At 44.1% G+C, this 27,871-nt stretch overlaps 2 protein-coding genes across 2 annotated transcripts in view; both read left to right on the forward strand.

Annotated features, from left to right (window-relative positions):
- The window catches only part of myo10l3 (myosin X, like 3), a 50,408-nt gene extending 25,302 nt beyond the window's left edge, over positions 1 to 25,106 (forward strand). The window contains exons 11-41 of the mRNA XM_031858513.1: positions 518 to 636; positions 2,376 to 2,522; positions 3,705 to 3,805; positions 4,182 to 4,248; positions 4,870 to 4,962; positions 5,594 to 5,662; positions 7,495 to 7,577; positions 7,691 to 7,799; positions 9,170 to 9,250; positions 10,720 to 10,844; positions 11,060 to 11,174; positions 13,734 to 13,840; positions 15,244 to 15,660; positions 15,770 to 15,800; positions 15,907 to 16,746; positions 17,476 to 17,599; positions 17,981 to 18,224; positions 18,333 to 18,428; positions 18,614 to 18,707; positions 19,271 to 19,326; positions 19,436 to 19,578; positions 19,769 to 19,963; positions 20,073 to 20,230; positions 20,701 to 20,824; positions 20,954 to 21,251; positions 21,354 to 21,561; positions 21,732 to 21,868; positions 22,020 to 22,143; positions 22,231 to 22,686; positions 22,845 to 23,036; positions 23,131 to 25,106. Of these exons, the coding sequence (XP_031714373.1) occupies positions 518 to 636; positions 2,376 to 2,522; positions 3,705 to 3,805; positions 4,182 to 4,248; positions 4,870 to 4,962; positions 5,594 to 5,662; positions 7,495 to 7,577; positions 7,691 to 7,799; positions 9,170 to 9,250; positions 10,720 to 10,844; positions 11,060 to 11,174; positions 13,734 to 13,840; positions 15,244 to 15,660; positions 15,770 to 15,800; positions 15,907 to 16,746; positions 17,476 to 17,599; positions 17,981 to 18,224; positions 18,333 to 18,428; positions 18,614 to 18,707; positions 19,271 to 19,326; positions 19,436 to 19,578; positions 19,769 to 19,963; positions 20,073 to 20,230; positions 20,701 to 20,824; positions 20,954 to 21,251; positions 21,354 to 21,561; positions 21,732 to 21,868; positions 22,020 to 22,143; positions 22,231 to 22,686; positions 22,845 to 23,036; positions 23,131 to 23,235 (5,258 nt within the window). The 3' untranslated portion in view covers positions 23,236 to 25,106. The remainder of the gene's footprint in view (positions 1 to 517; positions 637 to 2,375; positions 2,523 to 3,704; positions 3,806 to 4,181; positions 4,249 to 4,869; positions 4,963 to 5,593; positions 5,663 to 7,494; positions 7,578 to 7,690; positions 7,800 to 9,169; positions 9,251 to 10,719; positions 10,845 to 11,059; positions 11,175 to 13,733; positions 13,841 to 15,243; positions 15,661 to 15,769; positions 15,801 to 15,906; positions 16,747 to 17,475; positions 17,600 to 17,980; positions 18,225 to 18,332; positions 18,429 to 18,613; positions 18,708 to 19,270; positions 19,327 to 19,435; positions 19,579 to 19,768; positions 19,964 to 20,072; positions 20,231 to 20,700; positions 20,825 to 20,953; positions 21,252 to 21,353; positions 21,562 to 21,731; positions 21,869 to 22,019; positions 22,144 to 22,230; positions 22,687 to 22,844; positions 23,037 to 23,130) is intronic.
- A 1,035-nt stretch (positions 25,107 to 26,141) lies between these two features.
- Positions 26,142 to 27,871, forward strand: part of pttg1ipb (PTTG1 interacting protein b) — an 8,740-nt gene continuing 7,010 nt past the window's right edge. The window contains exons 1-4 of the mRNA XM_031858640.1: positions 26,142 to 26,296; positions 26,659 to 26,714; positions 26,817 to 26,925; positions 27,481 to 27,583. Of these exons, the coding sequence (XP_031714500.1) occupies positions 26,170 to 26,296; positions 26,659 to 26,714; positions 26,817 to 26,925; positions 27,481 to 27,583 (395 nt within the window). The 5' untranslated portion in view covers positions 26,142 to 26,169. The remainder of the gene's footprint in view (positions 26,297 to 26,658; positions 26,715 to 26,816; positions 26,926 to 27,480; positions 27,584 to 27,871) is intronic.

Genomic DNA, 27,871 nt, shown 5'->3' on the forward strand with positions numbered 1-27,871 from the left:
GAAATCATTATGAAATGATTTGGAAATGACAGATAATCTGAAGTTACTCATTCCCTTTGAAAACCAAAGTATTTTTAATCATGTGAGCACAGTGCTTTGGTAACCAGACAGATTTTTGTTCAACCTAATGCGCTAAACATGACGGCAATGTGTGTTTGAGGGAACTGAATACATAGCTGGAAAAGCTGGATACAAAATGTATCTGATGTTTATGAAACTCTGCTGTACTCCTCATGCCCCTGCGTTTGATTGACATTGCACTAGCAGACAGCTCTGAACAGGCTGTAACATGAGCTCAAGGCTCCTTTGTTTGCTGTGTCTGACCTCTTTTCCAAAGAACCAGTCAACTACAGTGACAGCAGAGAACTACAACCCAGCCAGCAGAGCAGAGTTACCTATAGACTGTGTAGGATCACAGGCTATATGTCACGTCTGTTGTTTGACATGAATAGGAGACACCTGAACGCTATATATACACTACACCTGAGACATTTGTTTGTATATGTGTGTCTTTCAGTTGTCGGTAATGTCAGCGAGCTGCTTGGCCTGGACTCCTTCCAGCTTTCAGAGGTGTTGACCCAACGCTCCATGATCCTCAGAGGAGAGGAGATTTGCTCACCGCTCACTGTGGAGCAGGTAACGACACATCCAAACTTCTCATTTCAGGAATCAAACAGCATAACGCAGCTCCGTTATATATCCAAGAATTTAGGGATGTTCAGACATCTTTTTTTCTTGAATAAAAGACACTGAAACATACAGTAGATGCCTGTTTTTAGCCCCCTGTCCTCCCCCCCCCCTCTCCCTCCCCTTGTCCTGGTGACACACACACACACACAGCCTTTCTCTGTCGCTCTCCCCCCACATGCCTCTCCAGATCCCTTGCGTGACTCCCGGCCATTTCCTGCTTTTTGTCTGCCAGATTCCTGGCACAATAAACCCATCGTGATAGCGATCTGAGTCAAAAGCACAATAGAGCCAATGACTGAGGCTGAAGCGATAGTCTTCTCCTCTGGAGGCAGCGCAGCCGAGCACCAAGACGTCGGTGTAATAACTCTCTCTCTCGGCTCCACATGTCCACGTCGTGCTTTTGTAATTAATGTGAATATTTCACAAGTCTGTATCTGCGTGTGTTATCCTATTCACCATACGCCACAAGAACATTCTGACGCATGACACAATCCTTTTTGGCTGAGCTCAAGCCTTCAGCCACCTCATATGCATAAATATCAGCGAATATGCAGCACGGACCTTTACTTTTCATCACCAGACAAAGACCTTGTGCTGTCACCCTGCTGCTGCTTGTGCTGCCTAGCCTTTTGAAGCAGCTTGTGTCTTAATGGAGTTCATTATTCCAGTCCTGGACTCGGTAAGAATGGCTTCTTCTCACAGCGGCCAGGGGTCACCCACCCCGCGACTGCCTGCACTAGCCCCTCTCCCCCCCGCCATCCTGGACAAACAGCCATTCTTCTCACCGCTGTGACGGAGATCCTGGAGCCACCAGCGCTCTGTTCACACCCGCTAGTTGCAAGAGGTGACGGGGCATGATGAATTACTGAAAAAAGCCCAGGAGCATTGTTGCCCCAAATACAGTACACACCGCGACAGTCTTGTTTTGTTTTCAATTCATGCACAATGCCCGTGGAGGAAGTGTAGCTGGCAAGCTCAAGCCTTTTTTTATGTTCACACACGGATGCTGTCTGGCTGAAAGGCCGACTTCACGGCAGCTGGAGAAAATCAGAGCTGTGTCTAAAGGTTTTTTTTGTCATATATTTTGTAATTTGTTTGTCTTGTGTGGAGAGCTAAATTAGGGGAGTTTGTCACAAATTACAACAGCTACCTCATTAATCAATCAAGTAGAGTCGATTAGATGGATTATGATGTTATAATTATTACTCAAAGTCCACTTACTCTCTTTTCTGGAGCTTGTGAGAAGAAACTTATACGTGTCATCTCCTGGTGCAGGGTTTAAAAAAAACGAGAGCCAAACATCTACAAAAGCATGTTTGTACATTTGTCTTTGTTTTCACTGGATTTGTGAAGTAGAACAACAAATACTGCCTGCGGTGTGTCACTCTTAAGATATGCAGGTGATGAACGACGCTGTCTATTGTGACAGCAGACCTCGGCTTACCTGCTGCTTGCAGACAGACGACGACAAAATACACTTCTTGTTTTATAGACACCCGACTGAGGCCTCGCACACCACATCACATTCAATCACGTTTTTATCTGCCACTTGACAGAACTGACGAAACGTACACGGTGATGAACTGTATGTTGTGTTGAAGACACAGACTGCAAAGTGTCCTCTATTTATTCCTGCATTGTTATCCATGGTAACCTTTCGTCTCTCTCCGTGTCATGATTCGCAGGCGGTGGACTCGCGGGACTCGGTTGCCATGGCACTTTATTCTCAGTGTTTCTCCTGGATCATAATGAGGATCAACCAGAAGATCAAAGGCAAAGACAACTTCAAGTCCATCGGCATCCTGGACATCTTCGGCTTTGAGAACTTTGAGGTGAAAAGTTCACTTGTCTAATTTAAGCTTTTAAAGAGGACAAAATCACTTTGTCAGTGCTTAAACACTTACATTTGGGTGTCTGGAGTGCCTACCAACCCACAAACTGTGAAATAAGTCAACCCAGTCCGTTTTCTGTGGTTTGCCTGGTTCATAAAACATGTGAGTCAACAAGCCATTCAGATTTGGATCCCCTTCCTGTGTCACATGCAGGCTCACTGGAATATACCGAGTATCTCCACACACAGCTTCAAAACTACCTTTGCAAAGGTGCAACATATTTTTCACACAAGCCAATCAGAGCAGACTGGGCTTTTTCAGGAGCGGGGCTTAAAGAGACCGGCGCTAAAACTAAGCGTTTCAGACAGAGGATGAATACAGGCTTATTCAGACAGACAGTAGGAGAAAAATAATGTGTTTTTTGAACATTAAAGCATGTAAACATGTTATATTAGAGACCCAAAATACAAGTATGAACCTGAAAATGAGCATTATATACCCCCGCATTTCTGTGTTCTTTTTGCTGGTTTGAAGTGAGCCGGCTTGTTTGTAAAAAATAAGAAACAATGGGAATGTCACGCTCATTTACAAACATGGCACGAGAATATTTTGATAAAATATGAAGCCGAACAGACATTGACTGCTTTGATAGTGTGCCACTTTTTTCTACTTTGATAACAGGATTAGGCAATGTTTTGAGTCAAAATCTGTCACTGTCAATCAAATCTGATCAAACCTCACCACAGAGGCCTGATGTTTTGGGGGGTTAAACTACTAAATAAATACCTGAAGATGTTTTGTGAAAATGTATTGCTGTTTAAGTTTAAAGGGGATTTAAAAATCATCATTTAAAACTTAAAATATTGTAAAGAAGGGACATCACTTTACCGGCAGGATTTTGTGAATTGTGGTCCAATATGCAACTTACACAAGTGGGGTGTGGAAACTCAAAACCTCCAGTGCATAAACACTGAGAATGGACGTTTTTCTGAAGAGACACTTTGTCCAGTAGAAAAACTTCTGTAGGAAAAACATATTCATAGATTTTGGATTTTTCAATTAGGGAGACAGAGAAAATGTGATTTTATAGATTTTTATCACAGTAATTGAATATTTCAGTGGTTAAAAACTAATCTTGAAGTGACAGAACTGTCTTTTAAATCGTGCTCTTCCATCCTGTAGGTGAACCGGTTTGAACAGTTTAACATCAACTACGCCAATGAGAAACTCCAGGAGTATTTCAACAAGCACATCTTCTCGCTGGAACAGCTGGAGTACAACCGGTAAAGATGTTTACCCATATCTAAACAATTGGAGACATCCATGTCTTCAGATGGGGATTGTTTGCTGGTGAATACAGTGAAAAACAAAACAAGACTCATGTGCTGGAGACTGTCCCACAGACAGATACAGCTGCGGATGGGGGTCGGGGGTTGGGCCTCCTCACGGCGATACAGGCAGACTGCCAGAGGTTGGGGATCGGCTCAGTTTCTTGCCCAGACAGTTGTTTTCTTGTATAATGAGCCAGCAGCATGGACATGGCTCATTTCATCACATGCTCATGCTGGACAATACAGCCATTGTGTCTTCATAGTTGTTTATATTTGTATATATACATGGTGAGTGGGTGTGTGTGTGTGTGTGTCTTTGTCCTCTCAGGGAGGGGATCCAGTGGGAGGCCATAGACTGGATGGATAACGCAGAATGTCTGGATCTCATAGAAAAGGTAACCCAGAGGGAGCAAAGTCACCACCGGGGTCGACCGCTAACCGCCAGCCAGAGCGTACCGACGGAGACGCCACACTGTGCTTACATTGACCTCCATCTCCTACTCTGTCTTTATACAGTCTCATTTTGCATGTTGTGTGCACAGTAATGTACACCAGTCAGTGGCTGGAGGTATGTTTCAAGTGAAGCATTAAGATGTTTTGTATTATTTTACCACCATAGTTATAATGATGGTGAAAAATGAGCTTCTACAGAGGTGGGCTTGTGTCTGAAAGGTTTCTGGGTCAAAATCACAGACGTTGGGGAAAAGTTCAGGGGAAGCAAAAGGACACACTACAAACATTTTATCCCTACTTGTACTCTCAATCGGGCTTGATGGCCCTTCATAAGAGGATTTCTCCTGTATTAGTATGACTATGTGTAACTGCCAAACACCGGCCTGCTCCCTGAACCTTCTTTTTGTAAATAAAAAATAAAATTGAATGAATTCTTATGCTGTTTCCTGTACGCATTGTTATGATAAAAGCTGCCAGATGTGCCCCACTAGGATTATAACTAGTTTTATCATGACTGTGTTGTGTTTAACTCTCCCTGCTCCTCTTGTCTGTCTCCCCTTTAGAAGCTGGGCATGTTGGCTCTTATTAATGAAGAGAGTCGCTTCCCCAAAGGCACGGACTACACCCTTTTGGAGAAACTACACAGCCGACACGCAGTGAGTCCACACGCACACGTGAAAACATCTTTCACACATGCCAGGGAGACCCTCACAAAGACATAAAAATGACCCATATCCCTCCTCCGAAGCTGAAGAAATGCCTCCGCCCCCCCACCAGCTCAGACAACCCCAAAGAGTTTAAACCTCTCTTTGGGCCGATGAATCGCCTGTTGACTTCGGTGAAGGGTTGAATGTCTGTGCAGCACTTGGACACGCCCCCGAGCGCTCTCACATGCAAACACAACAATGCTGAAATGTGATCAGCCATTCTCAGGGACTGATGAGCATTGTGTGCAGGAGAAAAGAGTGTCCTCAGAAAACCCAGCAGGGTTTTCTATGGCTCACGGAAAAAAACAGAAGAGGTCTAAAGTGAGACCTAGTTGGAAGGACTAGCTTTGTCACTTCATGCAGGCAACTTGATTAGTGAAATAGAAATTAGAAATAAAAATAGGTTATAAAAACGAGGGTGATTTGATGGCAATCTTCATTAGTTGTCGCCCTCAATGTGTTACTAACCTCACAGCTGAACTCCCCCTAGCTATGTACTCTGCTTAATTTGATTATCACTGATTAAGCACATGAACAGCATTTCTAAAAGTCAGTGGTCTCTTTGTCCTTTTTTCCTCAGACAAACCCATACTACGTGAAGCCCAGAGTGACCGTCCACCAGTTTGGCATCAAGCACTACGCTGGAGAGGTAATTAGCAACACGTGCACACACATACATAAAATCACAGATACAGGGCAAAAACCAGGTTCCTACTGCTTCCTGAACAAGTGTGTTGGGGAAGTGAGGTAGCTTTTGGACGGGCAGCAGGGCATTCTTTGCCAAAATCAGCTTTTCCCTGAGTCAGGAGAAACTGCTTCACTGTCGTCCTCTCCTTCCTTTGCTTACACGATAAGCAGAGATTACTCCTAAAGGAAGTGTAGAGGAAGTCAAAGAGATCAGGGAAGAGAGAGAGAGTAAATAGGGCAGGTGTGCGTGTGTGTGTGCGTGTGTGTGTGTGTGTGTGTGTGTGTGTGTGTGTGTGTGTGTGTGTGTGTGGTGGATGTCCTCATGAAGCCCTCCTCAGACAAGGTCTCCTCAGTGTGAGTGTGGCAGCTCAGTCACAAGCCTGGCATGGATGTCTATGGTAATGACTTGGTTCAGAGAGGACAGGCAGGCCAACCAGTTGTTCTCTCTCTCTCTCTCTCTCTCTCCAGTTTGTCTCTCTGGGGATTTCAGTCGCCTCTCTGAAAGCTCCTTCTGTTATCTGAAACTGTGCTGTGAGTTCAGCGGGGAAATAGTAGCGTCCTCCCCTTGATTTGATTATCAGCGTGGTGCCGGGGATGCTGGGGGAGGGGGGTTCTCATTGTCGGACGTGAACTTTAACAACAGCAATAAAAAAAACTCGCCACACCTCCTGAACTCATAAGTTGAAAAGCAAGAATGCAAAGAAGCCACTCAGCAAATACAGCATTTCAGGTGGACTGTATTTCCTTTTTGTGGATTCAGTGTTTGGCTGGTTTGTGCGCCTGTATGATTTTAAAGGTTAAATCCTCATTTCCTGGTCTCATTGTTGCATCATGAGACCATCCTAGTTAACTGAAAGTGACAAACGCAGCCTATTGTACGAGTCTACTCCAAAGTGAGAGGAGTGGAGTGTAATTAGTGCGGCTGTAATTTATAAATACATGTGTTGTCAAGTTCGTATCGCATGGCTTCCCATGAGCCTCAAGGCTTGAGAATGGGGTGGGTGGGGGTTGTTATCGGATTATAGTTTACCCACACACAGCTGTGACTACAAGCTCATGTACACATATGCACACATGTGTTTCTGTGATTAGATTACAGTATGTTTTTTTTATTATTATTTCCATGCATTTTCTTGCATAAAATACTTTATTTTCCTTCAAACGTGCAACCAGCAACAAAAACAAACTCAGAGTGCATTACATGTGGGTCAGGGCAATGCAGAGGAATGCCGTGTCGCTAAGATGAAGGCTGAACAGAACTCAACAGGTGACTTCATTAACATAGAGGCTCTCCGCTGGCCCACGCCCCCGTGTCAAAACATGCATTTACAGCCCCCACTCATGTCACACTTTGTGAATGTTGCCATCCGAAAACATTAATCACCCAGTCTGGACAATGAGCCTCCAGAAGATAAATATAGTGCATATTAATACAGACAAAAGAGCTTCATTTTCTTTCTACTCTGTGCTTGATTGACATTAAACCCTGTAAGCATTTGAAATCATGACATCTTTGAATGCAAATAGTTCTAATTAAAGTTTGAGTCATCATAAACTTGGATTATATTTGGATAACGCTGCAAATCACTCTGAAGCAAATTGCAAATTCATTACTTCTGCTCATGTAGATTATTTTATACTATTTTGTTGCATTTAATATTTTATATAGCTCTCGTTTTAAACTTTTTTTCTAGTACTGCTGCAACATCAATACAGTCTTGTCTTATTTGATCTCATTTTCAATGTAAACACACTCTGCGCTTACTCACCTTTTTGTTTACATGTCTGTTGTAGGTGCTTTACGATGTGAGTGGGATCCTGGAGAAGAACAGAGACACCTTCAGAGACGACATCTTGTTTATTCTCAAAGACAGCAGGTGAGCATATCGCACTCTTGTCCTCTAGCATGCCGAGCACACGCCTGTATGATTCAGTTCATATGCAAGTTTTTACATTCACGCCTCCTGTTCTGCACCCTGTGTGTCTGCAGGCTTGACTTCATCTACGACCTCTTTGAGCGCGTCGGTAGCAGAAATGGAGACGAGACCTTAAAGATGGGCACGGCCCGACGCAAGCCCACCGTCAGCTCTCAGTTCAGGGTGAGACCGAAGCTTCCGTGACCTAGCTGTCACTCCCAGTTCAGCGCATGATTGTGTCATCACACAGACAACAAGTTAATAGTCTCCCATGTGCTGCTGCATATGAGGATCACTTAACCTGTTAACTCTTGGCTGTCTATCTTGGCATGATGAGTATGAGCGCGAGGGCACAGACGAAAAAAGGAGGATAGAAATCATGAAGAGACAGAGGGGGAAGGAGAATGCTGCTAGTGGATTTGATCTGCAGAGAATGATGGGTGATGGGATGTATAAAATATGTGGTTGTGGCGGTGGAGGGGGAGCAGCGGAGGGCTTATCTAAGCATGTCCTAACTGCAGTGGGGAGAGAAGGAGCAGGGGAGGATTTGGCAGGCTGCCTGGGCTACAGTTCCTAAAGCCAAGGGATTAGGGTTGATGACTGGGCAGAGAGGGGCCAACCAGGGGCCAATCATGCTCAGTTCTGCCAGGCCAGGCCTCACTGGAGACAGACTGTCTGAGGCAGCGAGGAGAGCGAGGCTGACATAGCCTGCGAGGTTCAAAGGTCCTCGGTGTGTGTGTTTGTGCATGTGTGTGTGAGTGTGTGTGTGTGTCTGTGTGTTATGGTTTATAAGGGCTGAATTATAGTAAAGAGACAGAAAGTATCAAATTACATTTAATCTGTACCTTTTTATACATTTTGTCAACAATATTTATACACGTTTATTTTAACATTTCTAATTTTAGGACTTTTTATATTGTTTTATTGGTACTTTTACTCAAGCAATGTCTGAAAACGTGTTCTACAACAGGCCCTGTGACAGTGGTGGAGTACATTTACTCAAGTGCTGTACTTAAGTGGAATTTTGTGGTGCATTTATAGTGTCTGCTACTTTCTACTTTTACTCTACTACATTTCACAGAGAAATGTTGTACTTTTGGTCCTACTTTGTAGATTAACATTGTGCATCATGCAACCAGTGCAAAAATCTTCATGTTACCAAGTAATTTGTGTCATTTTATCCTAAAAGTCTTAGTTTCTTAAGACAGATGAAAAAAGCATTGCAGTGAGACAATGTCAACTGTTTAGAAGTGACCTAGTTTTATGATTTTTTTATTTTATTTTTTTTTAAATTAAGGTGACATTTTTCCAGATTCTAAAGCAGCAATCCCTCATTCTGTCTTCTTTCAAGATTTTCACAATCACGCAAAGCACTGAACAAATAATAAAGTCAGGCTTGTCGAGATTTCAACTGTTCTTGGTTCTTTTTATTATTGTCCACAAGATGAGAAGCACATGCATTGACATAAAGTAATATATTTGAATTGAATGACTTAATTACATAGAATCTCTGCCGTCTTGATCTTAATCCTCTTGTTGCTGATGTGTTTCAGGACTCTCTCCATTCCCTGATGGCAACACTAAGTTCCTCCAACCCCTTTTTTGTACGCTGCATCAAACCAAACATGGACAAGGTAGGTCATGCAAATTTCATTACACAAAAAAAAAAAGAAAATGTGAGAAACCCTGCCAGGTCTTGTCAAGGTCAGCGCCTGCAAAGTTAAACCTTGTTGATGCTATTGATAGCTCCCATTGCCCAGAGCTAATCTTTAGTCAGATAAATGTTCCACTTGAAAAGTAACTATTCTTTTTATTTTTGCTGCAAATTCTCTTTACTAATAAACTGATACCGCTCTCATGCTTTGGTGCAAAGACTCCCATTGTACTTCCTCTAATAAAAGGGCTGCGTACCAGCACATTCCGACCACTTTATCCCTTTTACCGGAGGTCAGAGGTCACTGTTGGCCACTCCAGCTGCAGCAGCTTGGCTGATCTGGCTGCATCAGTGGAATGCCAAGATAAGACCACAGTGCTGTGGCTGTAGTGACACCAGGGGGGACGTTTATTTAACAGGCCTCTATTCCTCCACCGCTCTTTACCAGATAACTGCAAACCCTGTCACTGTTATCCAATTTTCTGATATTGGATGGTTGGTGAATTGGTGAATTATGTTTCTCTATGTTTTCTCTGTGTAAGAGACTGACCTTGCATACGCTCCTCACCTGGCATCAGTCGGTCAAGATGGAACAAGCCGTGCATCTGTTAATCCTGCAGAAATGACAGGATTGCGTACATGCAAACAGACACCACGTACAATGTATTTGTATGATTTACATGCACCCACCCTCCTTGGAAAATATGTCACTGAGGGAAGGGTCAGCTTGTTTTCGCTCAAACAAGTCAACATGCCGTACCTCTTTCAGCTGCCTAAATCCTCTGCTAAAGAGCAGAGTTCAGAGCTCAGAGTGGTGCACATTTATGTCTGTGTGTGTTTGATTATGAACATGAACACAGACAAGCGTGCCTTTGTAGCCAAGTGTCTGTTTCCATGCATAGTAGCATTAGCCTGTAATTAGATTGACACATTTGGGGAATGCTGTGCTCCTATGTGGGGCTTATCCAGCACTGCGTGCCCTCTGGGGGACAATGGCCTTCGTGCAGTCCCTGTGAGCGGTCAGGCGGCCTGTGTAGGAGTGTAAGTCGGCAGATATCACAGATGCTTTCAGATAAGCAGACCTGAGTATCATCTGTAACACGGAGCTGTGAACAATGCAGCTGATTATTACAGAAAGAAAGGCCAAACCCGGTTGGCCAGGTCTTGTATAACATTGTTCGTGTTTCTCTCTGATGTGGTGTGTTTTCTTTGCAGTAACCTGATTGTTAATGTAAAATGATAGCATTCCCCATTGCCTTAAGTGTTTTGCTGTCCCGTATCTTCCACTCGCAGATACTCACCAAAACATCAATTGTGCTGAACTTTCAATGCATAGCTGAGAATGACTTGTAAGCATAGAACTGTTTGTGTTGCTCTCATTTGAGAGGAATGAATAGGCATTTTGGTTGTTTGTAGTTTTCATGTTGTTTTGTTGTTTGTCATCTACAGAAGGCCAACCAGTTTGATCCTGATGTAGTCCTGAACCAGCTGACATACTCTGGGATGCTTGAAACCGTGAAGATCCGCAGGGCTGGATTCCCCGTCCGTAGAACCTTTCAGGACTTCTACAGCAGGTCAGCAAAATACCAAGAAAATACTGAACACACTGAGGCTGACGAGTCATCCAAAAGTGATTGAATTATGTTTGACGACTGGAAAAAAAACCAATCTCTCAGGTGCTGAAATTCCCAATATTTGTCTTCTGCTGTTAATCTAAACGTGTGTGTGTGTGTGCGTGTGTGTGTGTGTGTGTGTGTGTGTGTGTGTGTGTGTGTGTGTGTTTCCACAGGTACAAGATGATCCTGAATAACAAAATCCACTCAGACGATGAGAAGCAGAGCTGCTCGGAGCTTCTCGCACTTCATGACAAAGCCAAAACAGATTGGCAACTGGGGAAGACAAAGGTGGAGCGAGCACACACACACACACACTCTCTCACACACCCACACACACACAAATATGCCCCAACTTGTTTTTGTCATTTAGGAGGACATTGCTTTGACTTACTGTCATGCCCTAGATACTCACACCAGTAACCATAACCACTATCCAAAACCAGCCCCAACCCTTAACCCTCAACCGTATCCCAACATTATCCAAAAACAAAGTCTTAACCCTAAAATTGTATGTGTTGCATTGGAAGGACCAGCTTTCTGTCTCTAAAATGGGAGACGATTCCCCATAATACAACACAACAGATATTTGTCCTCACAATGTAATTAATACAAGCGCAAACCTACACATATGTTTCCCTGTAAGATGGACCAGCCAAGCTCTTGAAAACGTGTTCAACAGTTTTTAAGCATATAGGTTCAATCTGGTGATTTTCCCTCAAGAAGTCATGCTGCTGTCATTCCCAAGCTGTTAATGTGTGCCACAGTTTGGACAGCCCAAACTGTGACTCATGTCCCAAACATGTTTCTGGCCCGTTGTGGCCAATCTTCTGCTCTCCTGTTGACAACTACAGAGTTACCCGGCTACTCCTTAAAAAAACCCCGACACCAACAACTGTTACTGTAACTGTAAACCAGCGCGGGGCTTACGGTAATCCTGAGGCAGCCTTATTGTAGCTGGAAGAGCGTTGGCCTCCTGTTGATTTAATAAACTAAACTCCCAGCGAGTGATTTGGAGGCAGTGCTGAAGCGTTGCAGAGGTTAGAGGAAAGTCACGCATTCATCTTTTAGAAACGTTATTGTAGCGTTCTGATCTCCATCTGTTGCAACACAGTTTATCTTCTCCCGTTTTTCTCTCTTGGCCTCTTTATTTCAAACAATCATCAACTCCCCTCGGCAAAGGCCTCTCCTTTTCTCTGCACTCCCATTGAATGATTAACCTTTAATGACCAGTTCGATGCTGGACAGCGAAACCTCTTTTCTTCATGTTGAACTCAGCATCGATGGCCTCTACGCCGCAGAAAAAGGGGTATAAATAACACAGTTTTATAGGCTTTCTTGAAATCAGCTAAATCCACATTTGTCCCATTGTTACTTCCTGCTCTAAGTTGTGGTTCCTCTGCAGCCGTTAAATCACAGTCATTCAAATAACGTGCACATGCCTATCTATATTCCATTTTTCACACATGCACATAGCATACAACTCCAGAGTCACTGTGTGTCACAGACTTCAGAGAGAGAAATAAGGGTTTCCTCTGTGAGGATAAAACTTCATTATGCACTCAGGGTGAGAATTTTGACCTTTTGCTGCCTCTGCTGATGACTGTTTCACTTTAAACTCTGTAAAAATAGAAGGAGAACAAGACTAGTTTTTTTCAATTAAGACTCAGTCTGTGTCATTCTGTCCACATGGTTGTGGTTTTGATGGCAGCGTAATATTTTTGGGCTCAGGGAACTAGGGTAGTGTGGGTTGTGGGAAACGGGGCTCAGAGACAGATGGGGGCTACATTTCCTTTGGAGAAACAATCTGTGTGTAATTATGTACGTTCTGATTGTGTGCAGAGGAAGTGTGTTGCCCAGAATTAGGAGCTTGGGTGTGTTGCACAACCTGTGTGTGTGTGTGTGTGCGTGCGTGTGTGTGTTTGCGAGACATTTGTTTTACAGACTAGGGAAGGATGTGGACGAAGGGGAAGCTTCCTCCTCTCACAGACTTTGCAGAGGCAGGCAGGGCTGCAGCTGTGGGATCCTTTGATTAGTGGAACATCTGGAGCACAAACACACACACAGTCACTCAAAGAACCCCCCCCAGTTGATCCTCCAGACTAGCAACAGTTACCGCATTATCACATAAACCCAGATAACACAGTTGGTTGGTTCTCCCAGCCTGCTAACGTGGTCAGACGTTATAAACCTGATGATTTATAATGTTGTGTTACTCTTTGTTAATTTCTATGTTTTAGTGTTTTAGTCTAGGATGAGCTGTTGGCTGTCATTTGTCCCACAGTACCAACTTTAAAAAAAAAAGTCTCCAGGAGTGAGGAAGGGGTTAACTAAACTTTTTCTCCTTCCTTCACAAGAGCAAGGAGGGGTGTGGCTTTCTATCTGGACACCAGCCACCATCCCTCCCCCTCACCCCTCCATCCCTCCTCTCCCTACCTCTCCACTCCCTCTCTGTGCACTCAGTCGTGCTACCAACGCAGCAGCAGCAGCAGCAGCAGTAGTAGTAGAGAAATGTTGAGGAAGGACGCCTGAACACAATGAGGCTCTGCAGCAGCGGCACTAGCAGCAACACTGCAGTCCCCGTGCCAGTTTTCCCCTCTGCTCCGCTCTGCAGCCAGGGAGAGCAGCAGCTAGCCTGCTAGCCTTTAACTGCACCACAGCTTCCTCTGCAGTGGGCACAGGGTGCTGCCAACAGACAACAGGGGGGCCCTTCACATCTCTGTTGGCCCTCTTTTTGCAGCCCTTACCAAGAAGAGGAACTAACCCATCCGGTTTCCTCCCCCTCCCCCTCTCTCTGTGTCTCTCTGTCTCTGTCACTCCCTGTCGGCCGTGGCGCTGCTCGTCCCGCAGGTGTTCCTGAAGGAGGCCCTGGAGCAAAGGCTGGAGAAGGAGAGGGAAGAGGTGCGGCGCAGGGCTGGCATGGTGATCCGCGCCCACATCCTCAGCTATGTGGCAAGGTGAGTGGTGGAGTGTGGAGGAGGGGGTGGGGGGCTGAGTGGCAGCGACAGTTGTCATTGTTTAGTTTTTGGAGGGGGGGTGCATGCCTTTGCACACTCGTGTCAGTGTGCGTGTTATGTGGGTTGTACAGGATCAGTGCCGAAGTTGCTTCCCAGATTCTCAAGTGCAGTAAAGATGTTCAGTTATTTCAACTCATAAAACTTGTTGACTTGCTGGTTGGCCGGTCATTACAAACTCATGCATTACGTTGTTCATATCTACAGAACATTACAAATGTTTCCTATGATACCAGATATGTCATGCATAATGTTGGAAAAAATTCACTACAAATTTCTTGTACTCCAGAAAGTCTTATAGCAGGAGTATGGAATCATAAAGTCTGATTGCTAAATAATAATAAATGCACTTTATATCACTTGATCTCAGTTTATCAATAACATATAAGGTAAACTTTAGTTTTGAAGGTTTGTGGAACAAAACAAGTACAATGAGTTTTCCCGTTTATTTTTATTCCTACACAGTTGGAGGAATGTGTATAAAATGATGCACATAACATCTAGAATATTTCCATATGATGTAATGGTGCAGCCATAAAAAATATCGGGCTCAAAATATTTCACTTGTGTAAAGATATTATAGTGCAGATGGATTCCGTGCGGTTGATGTTGTTTTACTCACTCAATAAATCTCAGTCTTTTCCGCCTGAGCGGCAAGTTTTCCCCCTCTCCACTCTCCCTGTCAGACAGGAGGGCATCCATCTCTGCTGCGGTTCAAAAATGTGCACATGCAGACACCCTCAGGGATGTTAATTGCACCTGCGTGCTCCAACATATCATGTCACATACAGTCCTCTGAAGGCTCCGCTGGGAGAGTATAATGGGACTGATGACAGTGTTCAGGTTGTGAGTTCCCTTCACTTCAGAGGCACTCATGCTAAAGACAGAGGCAAGGGAAGTTCCCTAATGACCCAAGCAAAGCCTTTGTATTATTATATGTAACATTATCTCTGTCCTGAGACCAGTCAGAGGCCACGGAGTGATTACTGTGGAGACTAGGCCAGGCTACGGGTCAGAGAGTCAGAGCAGTGTGTGTGGTCCTTTTGCAAGTTACTTGTATTTGTGTGTGTGTGTTCAATGCATGTGCAGTGTGTGGGTGATGGGGCTGAGTCACAGGGCTAAACACAGCAGCCCACATGGCCACAATGGAACAGCACAAGCCCATCAGACTCTCAACATTGCACAATTCACAATGTACAGACGTTCTTACCAGTGTGTTTGTTTGAACAGAGTGAGCTCCTTTGCTGCTGTGCGACGTCACAAATAAGTTGCTGGTGACACACAACATTGGATTAAATATGCGTCCGTGCTTGACTTGAAGGGTGTGCATTTGATTTTCTCCCCAGGAAACGATATAAGAGGGTTCAGTCCAGCGTCGTCACTATCCAGAAGAACTACCGCGCTCACTTTTGGAGACGCGTCTTCCTGCGGCTGCGCTTCGCCTCCATCGTCCTGCAGAAACATCACAGAGGCCAGCTGGCCCGATCCCTCCATCGCCAACTCAAGGAGGAGAAACAGAAGCGAGAGGAGGAGAGGAGGCGAGTAGAGGAGGAGAGGAGGAGGATGGAGGAGGAGAGGAGACAGCAGCAGCAGCAGCAGGAGGAGAAGAAGAGACAGAGGGAGGAGGAGGAGAGACAGAGGTCTGTGGACAAGGAGATGAAGAGGCGGGAGGAAGAGGAGGAGTCGATGAGGAAAGAGACGCTGAGACTGATGAAGGAGAAAGAGGAAGGGCAGAAAATGGCAGCTAAAGCAGACGAGAAAAGGTAGTTATTCGCTCTTTGTGACATGTTGATGATGCATTTATTAAGATCAGATAATCATTCCTTTATATGCACATTTGTCATCCCAAATGTTATTTATTTCATTTTTTAGGAACTCCCTGGTAAATGGTGTTTGTCAGAAGGTAATTCCTTTTCAAAAACTTTCATTCAAATAATAAAAACACATTATGAGGTGTGTATGTGGTGGCGTAACGTAATTAAATTAGCTCTTTCCTTGTCCACTCACAGAAGGAGCTGTCCCAGACTCTGTCCCACAGTCACACCTCTGAGGAGGAGAGCCGTCAGATGGAGGAGATCCTGCGGCTGGAGAGGGAGATCGAGCGTCTGCAGAAGCAGCAGGAAGACGGCGTGTCCCTTCTCGGGGACGTCTCCCACGAGGAGCTGCGGCAGATGAGAGACGCTGAGATCTACAGACTGGAGAAGGAAGCTTCCCGCGTGGCTACTGAGTTTCTGGAGCTCCTGGACTTTGGTGGTTTAGAGCCATCCCTCTCGAGTGAGGAGAACCTCCACGACCCGACTGAATCTACAGCCCCTCTGGCCGAGGAGGAGGTGGACGAGGTGGACGAGGGTTTCCACGCCGAGGACGAGTGTGTTCCTTTACCCGACTTCCCGCCTCCGGCTGCAGTTCCTCTGGACAAGGAAGTATTCCGAAGTATTCCCCCTCCTCCGCCTGCCTTTGCAGAAGGACTAGTTGCCACCCCCTCCTTTGCCTCCTCTCCTGCACCAGCAAAGCTCTCCCCACTCACCCCCAACGGACTGAGTCACGGCCCGGCTCTCACAGACTCCCGAGCCTCCAGACCTCCTTCTCCTCCTCCTGTAGTCACTAATGGAGAAAGGGCACCGTGCCACAGATCCAGCAGAGGGTCAGACTTTGAGCCTGCGAGCAAGGAGCCGTCCCACTCAAACCTGCCAGACGCCGAGTCAGACTACGACCAGGAGGAGTTTGAGGAGGCTCATGGGAGCTCAGGCGCTAGCACCAATGACGGCCATATCACAGATGAGGAGGTGTTGCGAAAATCCTCCTGTACCCAAAACAGCCTGGACTCCTTCAGAGGCAGCTCGGACTCGGTGAGAACTAACAGGCTGAGAATCATTTCTGTCAAACGCTACAGATCCAATCCTGATGGGTAATCATTCGGAGTATCGGTGTTTACCGTAAAAAGTGACAGGAAGTGCTGTTGAACCAAAAACAAATGTGTTTTGCCCTCAAATTGAACCCAAACATGGAATTGTTGCATTTTTCATTTTCCCATGTCAGATCAAACTGTGAAAGCCATTGTTCACATGTACACTGACAAACACCTAGCTTCCTTCTGGGTATATTAATTCCCTCGTGCAAATGCAGCGATTATGCCTGCACGTGTGCAAGCCTGAGTCTCCTCCTAACATATCAAAAGGCTCCGCTCGTGTCAGAATCACAGTGAAACAACTGTTGCAGTTATTAGTTTTGGCTCTGCTGATGAGCGTGTCAATGTATTCCCACATACTGCAAGTCGGAAGCAGAGAGCTCAGAGCTAACGCTGTCTGATCAGCAAAATGTCAAAGGGAAAGGAGGGAGTGTGGGTGTGTTTGTTTACGACAACACAAGTTCAAGACAGATTTTGGGCACAGATTTAAGTAGTGAAACTAAAAACTTCTTGTAATTTTCAGAAAAACAAAAAACAACCGTCTCTTTCTTGAAATTCCCTTACTGATGTGCAGGTTATATGAACTGTAATTTATATAAATTGCTTGTGAAGGACATGGTATCCTCATGGAGGACAGCTAACGTCCTAAATGTTGGTGTTTGTGTTGCAGTTCATTGACAGCGATGAGGACAACGACGGCTACGTGGACACGGACGAGGAAGTCTCCAATGGGAGAGTGAATATGCTGAACGGCAGTGGGCCTCCATACTTCCACGGCTACCTCTACATGAAGAGTGAGTAGCTTTACCAAACCACCGCCCAGCAGGCATGCGGATGACTTCTGCACAGCTGAACGCAGCTCGTGTCGTTGTTTCTTGCTAGTTTGCTGTCTTTATTTATGTTCTAGTGCTTACATTGTCTGCATATACTGTATTTATTTTTGTTAAATGTAGTTTATTGTTGTTTTGCACGATTGCGTGTTTCGTTGCCAGAGGATGCATGCATATGTGTGTGAATATCTGTGTATGGGTGTTGCTGGGAGGTGTTAAAGCGGTTTTAAGGTGTTTAATGTGTCTGTTATTACTACTCCCATCATACTGAGATTCCACATGATACATTAGTAACTAAGCATAGTTTCTGTCTCCCTCTGCTGTCCGCACCTTTCCCTCTTTCAGGTGGTCTGATGATCCCGTGGCGTCGCCGCTGGTGTGTCCTTAAGGACGAGACCTTCATGTGGTTTCGGGCCAAGCAGGACTCCCTCAAATCCGGTTGGCTTTACAAGAAAGGAGGAGGAATGTCCACTTTGTCTCGGCGCAACTGGAAGATGCGCTGGTTTGTTTTGCGGGAGTCGAAGCTCATGTACTTTGAGAGCGACAGCGAAGAGAAGCTGAAAGGAACCATCGATATCCGCACAGCCAAGTAAGATCCTGTTCTCATTGGGGTATTTGAGGGTCTTAATTATTGCTCAAAAGAAACGGAAAAGTCTGCGGTTCACTAAGTTTTGTTCTACTCCGGGTCTGTCTGTAGGGAGATAGTGGACAATCATGAGAAGGAAAACGCCTTGAATGTTGTGACTGAGGAGAGGACGTACCACATCTATGCAGAGTCTCCAGAAGATGCCAGGTACATCATATCCGTAGTACCATAGAAATCATTGACTAGATGTTGCTCTGATGTAGGTACTGTCTGTAAAAGTGATGTGTGGGAATAAAGTTCCCCCTTGTGGTTGCCAGTGGAAGCTCACGGTGTAATTTTCAATTATATGTTTGCTGACTTTCACTTTCTGAACTCCCTCTGACCCCATCCAGTGGTTGGTTCAATGTGCTGAGTCGGGTCCAAAGCGCCAGCCCGGAGCAACTCATGGAGATGCACCACGAACAGGCCAACCCAAAGAATGCGGTGGTTAGTGCTGTTTTACCTCTCCACTGCCTGGGCCCCGGCCTCAACTCCCAGTTTTTCAGCAGTAAAGATGAAGCGCATCACTGAATCAGCTTCAGTATGATGGTTCAGATGTGGGTCACTTAGTCATTTAAGCTGAAGAAGCAGAATACACACAGTGGTGTGTCATTTTTATGGACGTTGAAAGATCGCAGTGGAGTTAATGGCATTTGCAGATTTATGAAATCCAACGAGCTAGAAATGTAATTTAACAAAATGATGGAATTAAACCAAACTCCCCTTGGAACCTCTTCACTGTCTCACCCTGACTCTCAATTATCCAGTATTATACAGTATTAATAATCTCTACTTTACAGCAAGAAGTGTTATTTTCAAGTGTATTATTGAGATGACAGGAGAGAGATGACAGGAAATTATAGGAGAGAGAGAAGGGGATGATATACAGCAAAAGATTACATTTCATGGTCGTCAAGTGGTGTGCTTGTTGCCTTCAACTCCCCTTGAAGAAAATCCAGCCAGCTACTAACATTTCAATATTTCCACCCTCCCCTCTTCTCTCTGTCCAGGGCACACTAGATGTGGGCTTGATTGATTCTGTTTGTGCATCAGACAACCCCGACAGGTGAGGAACGGCTAACAAACCTAAAAGATAGATTCAAACTGCAATCTAAGTAGTACGGCAGCATCGGTGTAACGACACGCGTGTGTTTTATGTGTTTCCGTTCCTTCAGACCAAACTCGTTTGTGATCATCACGGCCAACCGGGTGATCCACTGCAACTCAAACACACCAGAGGAGATGCACCACTGGATTGGCCTGCTGCAGAAATCCAAGGGAGACCTCAGGGTTGACGGACAGGAGTTCTTAGTCAGAGGTCAGTCAGTTGAGACACACGCACTCTGGGATGTTTATGATTTAGGAGTTGATTCATGTACTTAAGTTCTGGTTAGCTCCATTAATGGCTGATGAGGTTCTGCGCAGAAGAAACGTAATTTGTTTGAGAGAAGGAAATATTCAAAAGGATTAACAATCATTTATATTTTTCCCTAATTATCCTCCCTCAGGCTGGCTACATAAAGAGATGAAGTCAGGAGCCAAAAGCACTTCTCTCAAGCTGAAGAAGCGCTGGTTTGTTCTCACCACCAACTCTCTGGACTATTACAAGTCGTCAGAGCGCACCGCCTCCAAACTCGGAACTCTGGTCCTCAACAGTCTCTGCTCTGTGGTGCAGCCAGACGAGAAGGTCTTCAAGGACACTGGTTAGTTCACGGTCAACGTTACTCTCAGTCCTTTCTGATTTGTTCAATTGTCTTAAGCTCCACCAGGGAGATGTTTAGCCTCTACTTACTGTCTGTCTTGTTCACGCAGGTTACTGGAATATAATCGTCCATGGGCGTAAACACTCTTACCGTCTTTACACCAAAATGCTGAATGAAGCCATGCGGTGGGCGAATGCCATACAGGGAGCAATAGACAGCAAAGTTCCCATTGAAACGCCAACGCAGCAACTCATCAGGGACATCAAGGTATTAAAGGATTCTCCTTGTAATGCTAATAACTGCTCGTCTGCGTGCAATGTCTGACCATGAGGTTTTTACGTGCCACACTAAATGTGCTCATAATAATTTACAAAAAAAATTGCATGCGATGTCATTAACACATTGATGTTATTTGAACTCCAATTCTTTTCAGTCACGCAAACCTTTGGCAGGGACACACACTGTAGTAAAGTGAGGTACTTGTACTCACTGAGTGTGTGCTGTGATCTTCTTTAAGTATTTTTACCTTTTTATTCCTCACAAATAGCTGTTTCCTAGCTTTACTGCAATACTAATATCCATCACTGATATTGCTACTCTGTTATTTGTCCCACACTGACTCAATAAAGTCACCTAAATACAAACTTCTGCCTATTTAATGGTGCTTTACATTGTTGTAAAGATAAGTCATGACATCTTTACTTTAAGATCGCTGATCCCGTTTTCTGTCTGTCCAGGAGAGCAGTTTGAACGTGGAGGCTGTGGAGCAGACATACTGGAGGAACCCAATCTTGAGATATACCCAGCATCCTTTGCACTCCCCTCTTCTACCTCTGCCCTATGGAGATGTCAGCGTACTCTGTGAGTGAAGTGGTCTGTTGAAATTTAATTAATACTAGGTATAAAGTAAAGAAAATATGTTAATTTAGTTTTAAAAAATGCTTTAACTGGGTGGGCTGGACTTATACCCTCTCTGTCTATCTGTCCCAGTGCAAAAGGAAAAGGGTTATACCAGCCTGCAGGATGAAGCGGTGAAGATTTTCAACTCGCTGCAGGAGATGGAGGCTGTGTCAGACCCTGTCCCAATCATCCAGGGAATCCTACAGACCTGTCAAGACTTGAAGCCATTAAGAGATGAGGTTTACTGTCAGCTGATCAAACAAACCAATCACGTCCCGCACCCAAACAGTCCCGCCAATCGCGCCCACTGGCATCTCCTGACCTGTATGTGCTGCACCTTCCTGCCCAGCCGAGGCATCCTACGCTACCTCAAGTTTCACCTCAAAAGGTGCAGTCTATTTCTGGGCACGTGCCGTGATTCAAAACGACCCCATGGTCGGAGATTACAACGGGTCGGAACTTCTACTTTACTGTCTTTGTGTGTTTTCAGGATTAAGGAGCTGTTTCCCGGTACAGAGATCGAAATGTTCGCCCATTTCATCGGTGAGTCTCTGAAGAAGACCAAGAACAGAGAGTTTGTTCCCTCTCAAGATGAAATCATGGCACTGCTTACCAGGCAGGAAATGACCACTACAGTGTACTGCCACGGAGGAGGCTCCTGCAAGATCTCCATTAACTCGCACACCACCGCCGGAGAGGTAAGAGGGCCGTCGTCACTGCAACACAAGCAGTTTTTTAAATATCCCTCTGCAAGATATCACTGTGATTACTTTACACAAACGCTGATACAGATGTTTTGGTTTATAACGAGGCAAGAGGAGGCGCTGTGCTAATACATACTAAGCGTTGTGATTGTTGCTCTGTCCAGGTGGTGGAGAAGCTGATCCGAGGTCTGGCTATGGAGGACAGCAGGAACATGTTTGCACTCTTTGAACACAACAACACTATAGACAGAGCTGTAGAAAGCAGGATTCTTGTGGCTGATGTTTTGGCTAAATTTGAGAGGTATGTTACCCGTGATTACTCTTCATTACATATTATATTTGATATTGTTACTATAAATTCAGGGTCCTGTCACATAGGATACCTAACACCCGTTGATAAGAAAGGACCAAAGTCGATATGTAAGTGACAAGTTTGTGGCTTTTCCCACCAGACTTGCTGGCAGTGAGGAAGCTGAGGATGAAGGCCAATGGAAACTCTATTTTAAACTCTACTGCTTCCTGGATGTGGAGAGCATGCCAAAAGAGGGAGTGGAGTTTGCGTTTATGTTTGAGCAGGTGTGTTTTACTCATCCTGTTGCACTTTATTGACTATTTTCAATCACAATGGTGCTCACGACGATAACTCTTATGCTGTTCCTCCAGGCCCATGAGAGTCTGACCCGGGGCCACTTCCCTTCCCGCGAGGAGACCCTGCAGCACCTGGCCGCTCTACGCCTGCAGTTTCTGTTTGGCGACAAAGCGAAGGTCACCTGGAGCCTGGAAAACGTCTACCCCGTGGGACGTCTGCGCAGCCGCATCCTCCAGTTCACCAAGGTGGGCGGCGCCTCGGGCTCAGGCCAAACTCTGGAGCGCCGAAGGACTAGCTTCCTGGACGGGACCCTGCGACGGGGGTTGAAGACGGGCTCAATGAAGAAGCAGCGCATGGAGGAGGAGCAGATGTTGGAGATGTGGATAAAGGAGGAGATGTCTGCCACCAGGGCGAGCATCGTGGAGAAATGGTCCCGCCTCAGTGGTCTGGACCAGCACCAGGCCATGATCGGTTACATGACCATCATCAAGGAGTGGCCTGCATATGGATCCACACTGTTTGACGTCGAGGTAAGCTTAGGCGTCTTTTAATTGATGCCCGATCCGATCGACACGGTCAATATCAGCCTCGATACTGATACGACAGATCAGATCAGTGCGTCCCTAGTTGCGACGCCACTGCACACACTGGATGATGTTTATGCCTCCCTGTGTTTGTGGCTTTCTAGTGCAAAGAAGGAGGCTTCCCTCATGATCTCTGGTTGAGTGTGAGCGCTGAAAATGTGTCTGTCTACAAGAGAGGAGAGCCCAAGCCTCTGGAGACCTTCCCATATGAGCACATCATTTTCTTTGGCGCTCCACAGCCCTGCACCTACAAGATCACTGTGGATGAGAGAGAGATGCTCTTTGAAACACCACAGGTGCGTCAACTTTTTCCGTAGATATCAAACTGTGTTTGTTTGTAAGAGGAAACAGGATGTCTGCTGACTGTGTGTTTCATCTGTACATTGCCAGGTTGGAGAGATCACAAAGATTATGAAAGCCTACATCAACATGATTGTGAAGAAGCGCTGCAGTGTGAAGTCCGTGTCCAGTTATGGAACCAACTGGATCCGGTGATTCACTGACGGGACTCGACATGTACTCTGCTACGGTAGAAGATGTAGAGATGGCAAGAGGAACAAAGCACCTCCACAGAGGTTGTGTTTCAGAGCTTTTTGACTGGCTACTTAGCAATGCAGACAAACTCCATCCATAAAGATTCCTTTCAATAAAGACAAACACAAAAAGGAACTACTGCTTGTGACAGAAGTGGGAACATTAAAGCATCTGCACCATTTTAAGCATTACAGTCCAAGTGTTGCTGCCCTCCATGCAGTCTCATTAGTTACACTGCTCATATGTCACATCTTACTTGAAATGTATTTCAGGCATTTTGCTAAATATCCAAGAAATCTATCTCAAATTTCCAAACAGACATTCATTCAACATCTGAATTAAGACTTTTTAATTTCTAAAAGTGTAGATTTTCTTTAAACATGCATCCAAACTAGAATGTGTTACAGTGGCAACTTGACCGAGTTGTCACCTTTTTTCAAGTGTTTTTCCTACAGATGTTGCGCCCCATTATAATGAATGTTCTCCTTAATGGAGATCCCCTCAGGTTTATGTGTCAGAAACTGCAACTGTCCCAGGGAGATATCCCTCATCTTGCCTTATTTAAGATTTTATTTGAGCTATTCTGGACTAAAAGATTCAGTGTATATGCGGCCTTTCAGGAATGGAATATAAATTTTGGGGTATGGAGTATAGTGGTCAGTGGTAGGTATGGCTTCCACTGGTGCATTTACTACAAAAGCACGTCCCTATCTTTTAAAAAAGAAAATTCAACATGAATAACCACTGCATCAGTGGAGATGCATCGTCTATAACCACTGCAGTCGAGTATTTTCTCAAAATGCACGATTACTAAAAATCAATCCAACCAAAATATACTTCTCTACTAGAACAAGTACTTTTTGTTGAGCTGTTTTATTGTGTACTGACTTGAGGGTATGTAACTCAAACTGATGTCCAAGGTTGTGTTTTTAGAAACAAGCAGGATAGTGCTTGTTGAGTGTGTCTGTGTCTAAAGACAGTTTTACTGTATTTTTCTCAGTGATGTCATGGGCCTTGTAAGGGTGGGGTATTTATTTATGGCAGTGTCAATGGATTAGGAGAACAAGCAGAGTTGAACAGAGTGCTGGAAATGTGTTGTCGCAGTTGTCCTAATACTTTTGATTTTTCTATTTGTGCATTCTTGGACACCGAAATGTAGATTCAGACAAGTTGTTCATAACTTACTTATGATTTTTCTCCATTTTGTGCCCTGTTTCTGAGCTTTTGTCAACATAAAATAACCGAAGTGTGTTGCCCTCGATACCCAACATGCTCAATTCCTTTTATTCATCTAATAGGATATTTCTCTCTTCCAATGTAAATGAACACAAAGGATGCCTATGCCAGTTGACTTACAGTATAGTTCATGTTATGGTCCAAATGTATTGAGCTTAGTATTTACCTCACTTCGCATCACTGTCTTCCATCGCTCTCCAATCGTACTCACTTAGGCGATCTGGTCAGCTGCCGGCGGCCGCACCAGAGATTGATCTAGCCATTGACGATGACTGTATTTCTGAGATTTCTGATTGTTTTGAGGAAGAAAAATCAGAAAATGTTTTATATCAGAATTTAAAGATGCTCTAATAAATTATTGTATTTGAAAATGCTGTTATTACTGTCTCATTGTCATGTCTCACAGGGGACAAAATAGTACGTCCAGTAAATCTGTGGATGTTAATCTGTATATTCACACATTACGACATATTACTACGGCTGATACCAATGGTGGTTGAAACACCGAAGCTGGAATTGGTCCATGTGCATTTTTGTGTATAAAATGAAGAACAAAAAATAATGAATTAATAAACAATAAAATTAATGCATTGCTAAATTGTGCCACAGCTAAGTGTTTGGGCATTAACAGTCTGTGCTTGCGTCTGTTAGAATGGACTAATTACACCTTTAGTGACTCTTATTAGTGTGACTTCTTATAATCATCACAGCTCTGCCTGTCATCATGCTGCATCATGTACTGTTGGCAGAATTAGAGAAACAGAAAAAGCTCCATTTATTTGAACTTGGTGAGGTTCACGTATTATTCCAAGATGATCCCACTGCTGCTAGCCTTGTAGTCAAACCAAATTAACAACCTCATGAAGCTTTTGTTAAATTACCTACTCGATAATCTGTACTATCGATCAGTCTGTGGAGAACTCATCTGGCGTGTGGTTACAGTAAATTAGGATAAATACTGTGTTAGAGTTGATATGTTTCCTTTAGGATTCTGCATGGTATGTTGGAATGGGCTGGATATTGAATATTGTGGCTATTGTTTTTTTTATTTATTGTGAACTAAAATAATTTAGATTAATTGTGAAGAAAGGAAACACTTCCAGGTAAATACTTTTCTTGAACAGGCACCTTCAAGAAAGTTTTTTCTTTTTACAACTTTATAATGTTAATAAATTATTCACTGATGTTTTATGGATCAGTTACAAATTGTAGCAAATTATATTTAAATGGTAATGGATGTACTTTTCCAATCCGCCATCAATTCTGCTGTCAAAAATGTTAAAGGGGCCATTAATAAAAGGTAAGGTTTCTCTATTTCAGAGTTCTCTAAAACGACACATGAGATTAAGCCACCAATAAAGCACTTTTACGACCACTTGTCTGTAATTGTGTGACAAAGCAATGTGTCGTGCTGAAAGGAGAAACTGCTCGAGATTTTTCACAACCTGGCAACCCAAAACGTATTGTTATTATTGTTTCTTTTTTTCTTTTTTTAATACAACATGACGGAACGGACACTCTCTCTCACCTACATTGAACATTTTATGGCTTCGCACAATACATTATTTTGGGTAGCGTCAGGAGCTCGTGACGTCAGCCCTCGAGGAGGTCCACCCTCCATTCTGACTTCTCGAAACGTTAGTTTGGTCAGTTACTTCCATGCTGTCGGTGGTTTGCACTCGTCTCACAATGTCCGGAGTTTACCGAGCCTTTGCCTTTGTCTTGATTTTCTACGGAGTGTTTTTGACCACAGAGGCGCAGACACCGACTCCTTCTCCAGCTCCGAGTAAGTGTGTGTGCGTTTTTTCTCCAGCTTTTAGCCGTTGTACTTTGTTTTGTATTACCAGAGTTGGGTCAGGAGGTGGTCACATGACTGCAGAAAAAAGTGGATTTCCACTAACCAGAGGAGGCAAAGATAATCATCTCAATTCATGGTAATGGTTCGCAAGCAAACTTTATCCTAGTTTCTTTGTGTCTTAATAACTTTAAACTCTGTTTATGATTTGTCACTGTGGGCATGAAGTTAAACCTCTGTTAAAATTTAATTTCCTGTAAGGCCATTTATACAACAGCTTGAACCTACAAAGTAAAAAGAGGGCCAGAATGGCATAAAACAATATAACACACCGTATTGTATCTCTGTTTCAGCTCCTTGTGCCTCGAGATCCAACACCAGTTGTGCTGAATGTCTGCAGAATGTGACAGTGAGTCTCATGAACTCAAATACAAATGCTGTAACGGGTTTCAGCTTTGGTAGTGGTGTATTACTATGAATAACAATACCAAGCCCAGTGTTTTTGTTGCAGTGTTTGTGGTGCTCACCAACCAAACAATGCTTCGACTATCCAGTGAGGAACATCCTGCTCCCCAGCAGTGTGTGTCCATTGAGTGATGCACGATGGGGGTTGTGTTGGGGTAAGACTGACTACAGCTTAGCCCTCACATCTGGGTATATCCTGCAAAATTAAATGACAACTACTTCATTGTTTGAGTCATTTTTGCCCAAACATTCTCTCGTTACAGCGTTTAATTAGTGATGATTTGCTGTTTTTTTTCTTTCTTAGTTGGTAGTAAAGTGAATATCCAAAAACCTATTTGAAGACCTGAACTTGTGATTTAGGAAATAGTATAAACTATTTTCTGTCATTTTAGAAGTTGAACAATTGATTAATCCATAGAAACAATTATCAGCAGAATAATTAATAAGGAAATTAATTCCAGAACATCCTTAGTTTACTAATAATCATGTAATGCCAATTAATTGACTAGTCGTGTCTGACTAGTCAGTTAATTGACTTAAACGACTGAATGACTAATTATGGTGCTTTTTCTCAACTGAAAAAAAATGTTTTGGTCTACTAAGACCCGAACTACCAATAGTTAAAAAAGGGGGCAGTAGTGTCTATTTATTATGATTCATAATATGATGCAATGCTCTTTTTTCTCTCCTTGTCCGCCTTTGACTTCCAGTAAACTTCCAGATTTTGATCATCACCATGTCAGTGTTCGGTGGCATCATCGTTATTGGCCTTCTTGTTTGCTGCTGCCGCTGCTGCAAGTGTGAAAGAAATGGGTGAGCATTGAGTCACGTGAAGTGTTGGCTGGGAAATCTGGTTTAACATGGAAGGAGGAGGACGGGGAACACAATGAGTCGTTTTTGTGCGAGGCCGGGCTGATACCGCCGTCTCCAAAAGCCTGCCAGAATGTGTAACTGCAGTTTAGCTCTGAAAATAATAACATTGGTCTTTCTATTTAGCCGTGGTCTAGCCTCTTAAAAACTTGTTAATTTAACAATGGCATACATGTATATGTGTATATGTGTGTGTGTATATGTGTGTGTGTGTGTATGAGCTGTCCGAGC

The sequence above is a fragment of the Anarrhichthys ocellatus genome, unplaced genomic scaffold (genome assembly GCF_004355925.1).
Source record: "Anarrhichthys ocellatus isolate YVR2014 unplaced genomic scaffold, GSC_Weel_1.0 scaffold20, whole genome shotgun sequence".
NCBI lineage: Eukaryota > Metazoa > Chordata > Actinopteri > Perciformes > Anarhichadidae > Anarrhichthys > Anarrhichthys ocellatus.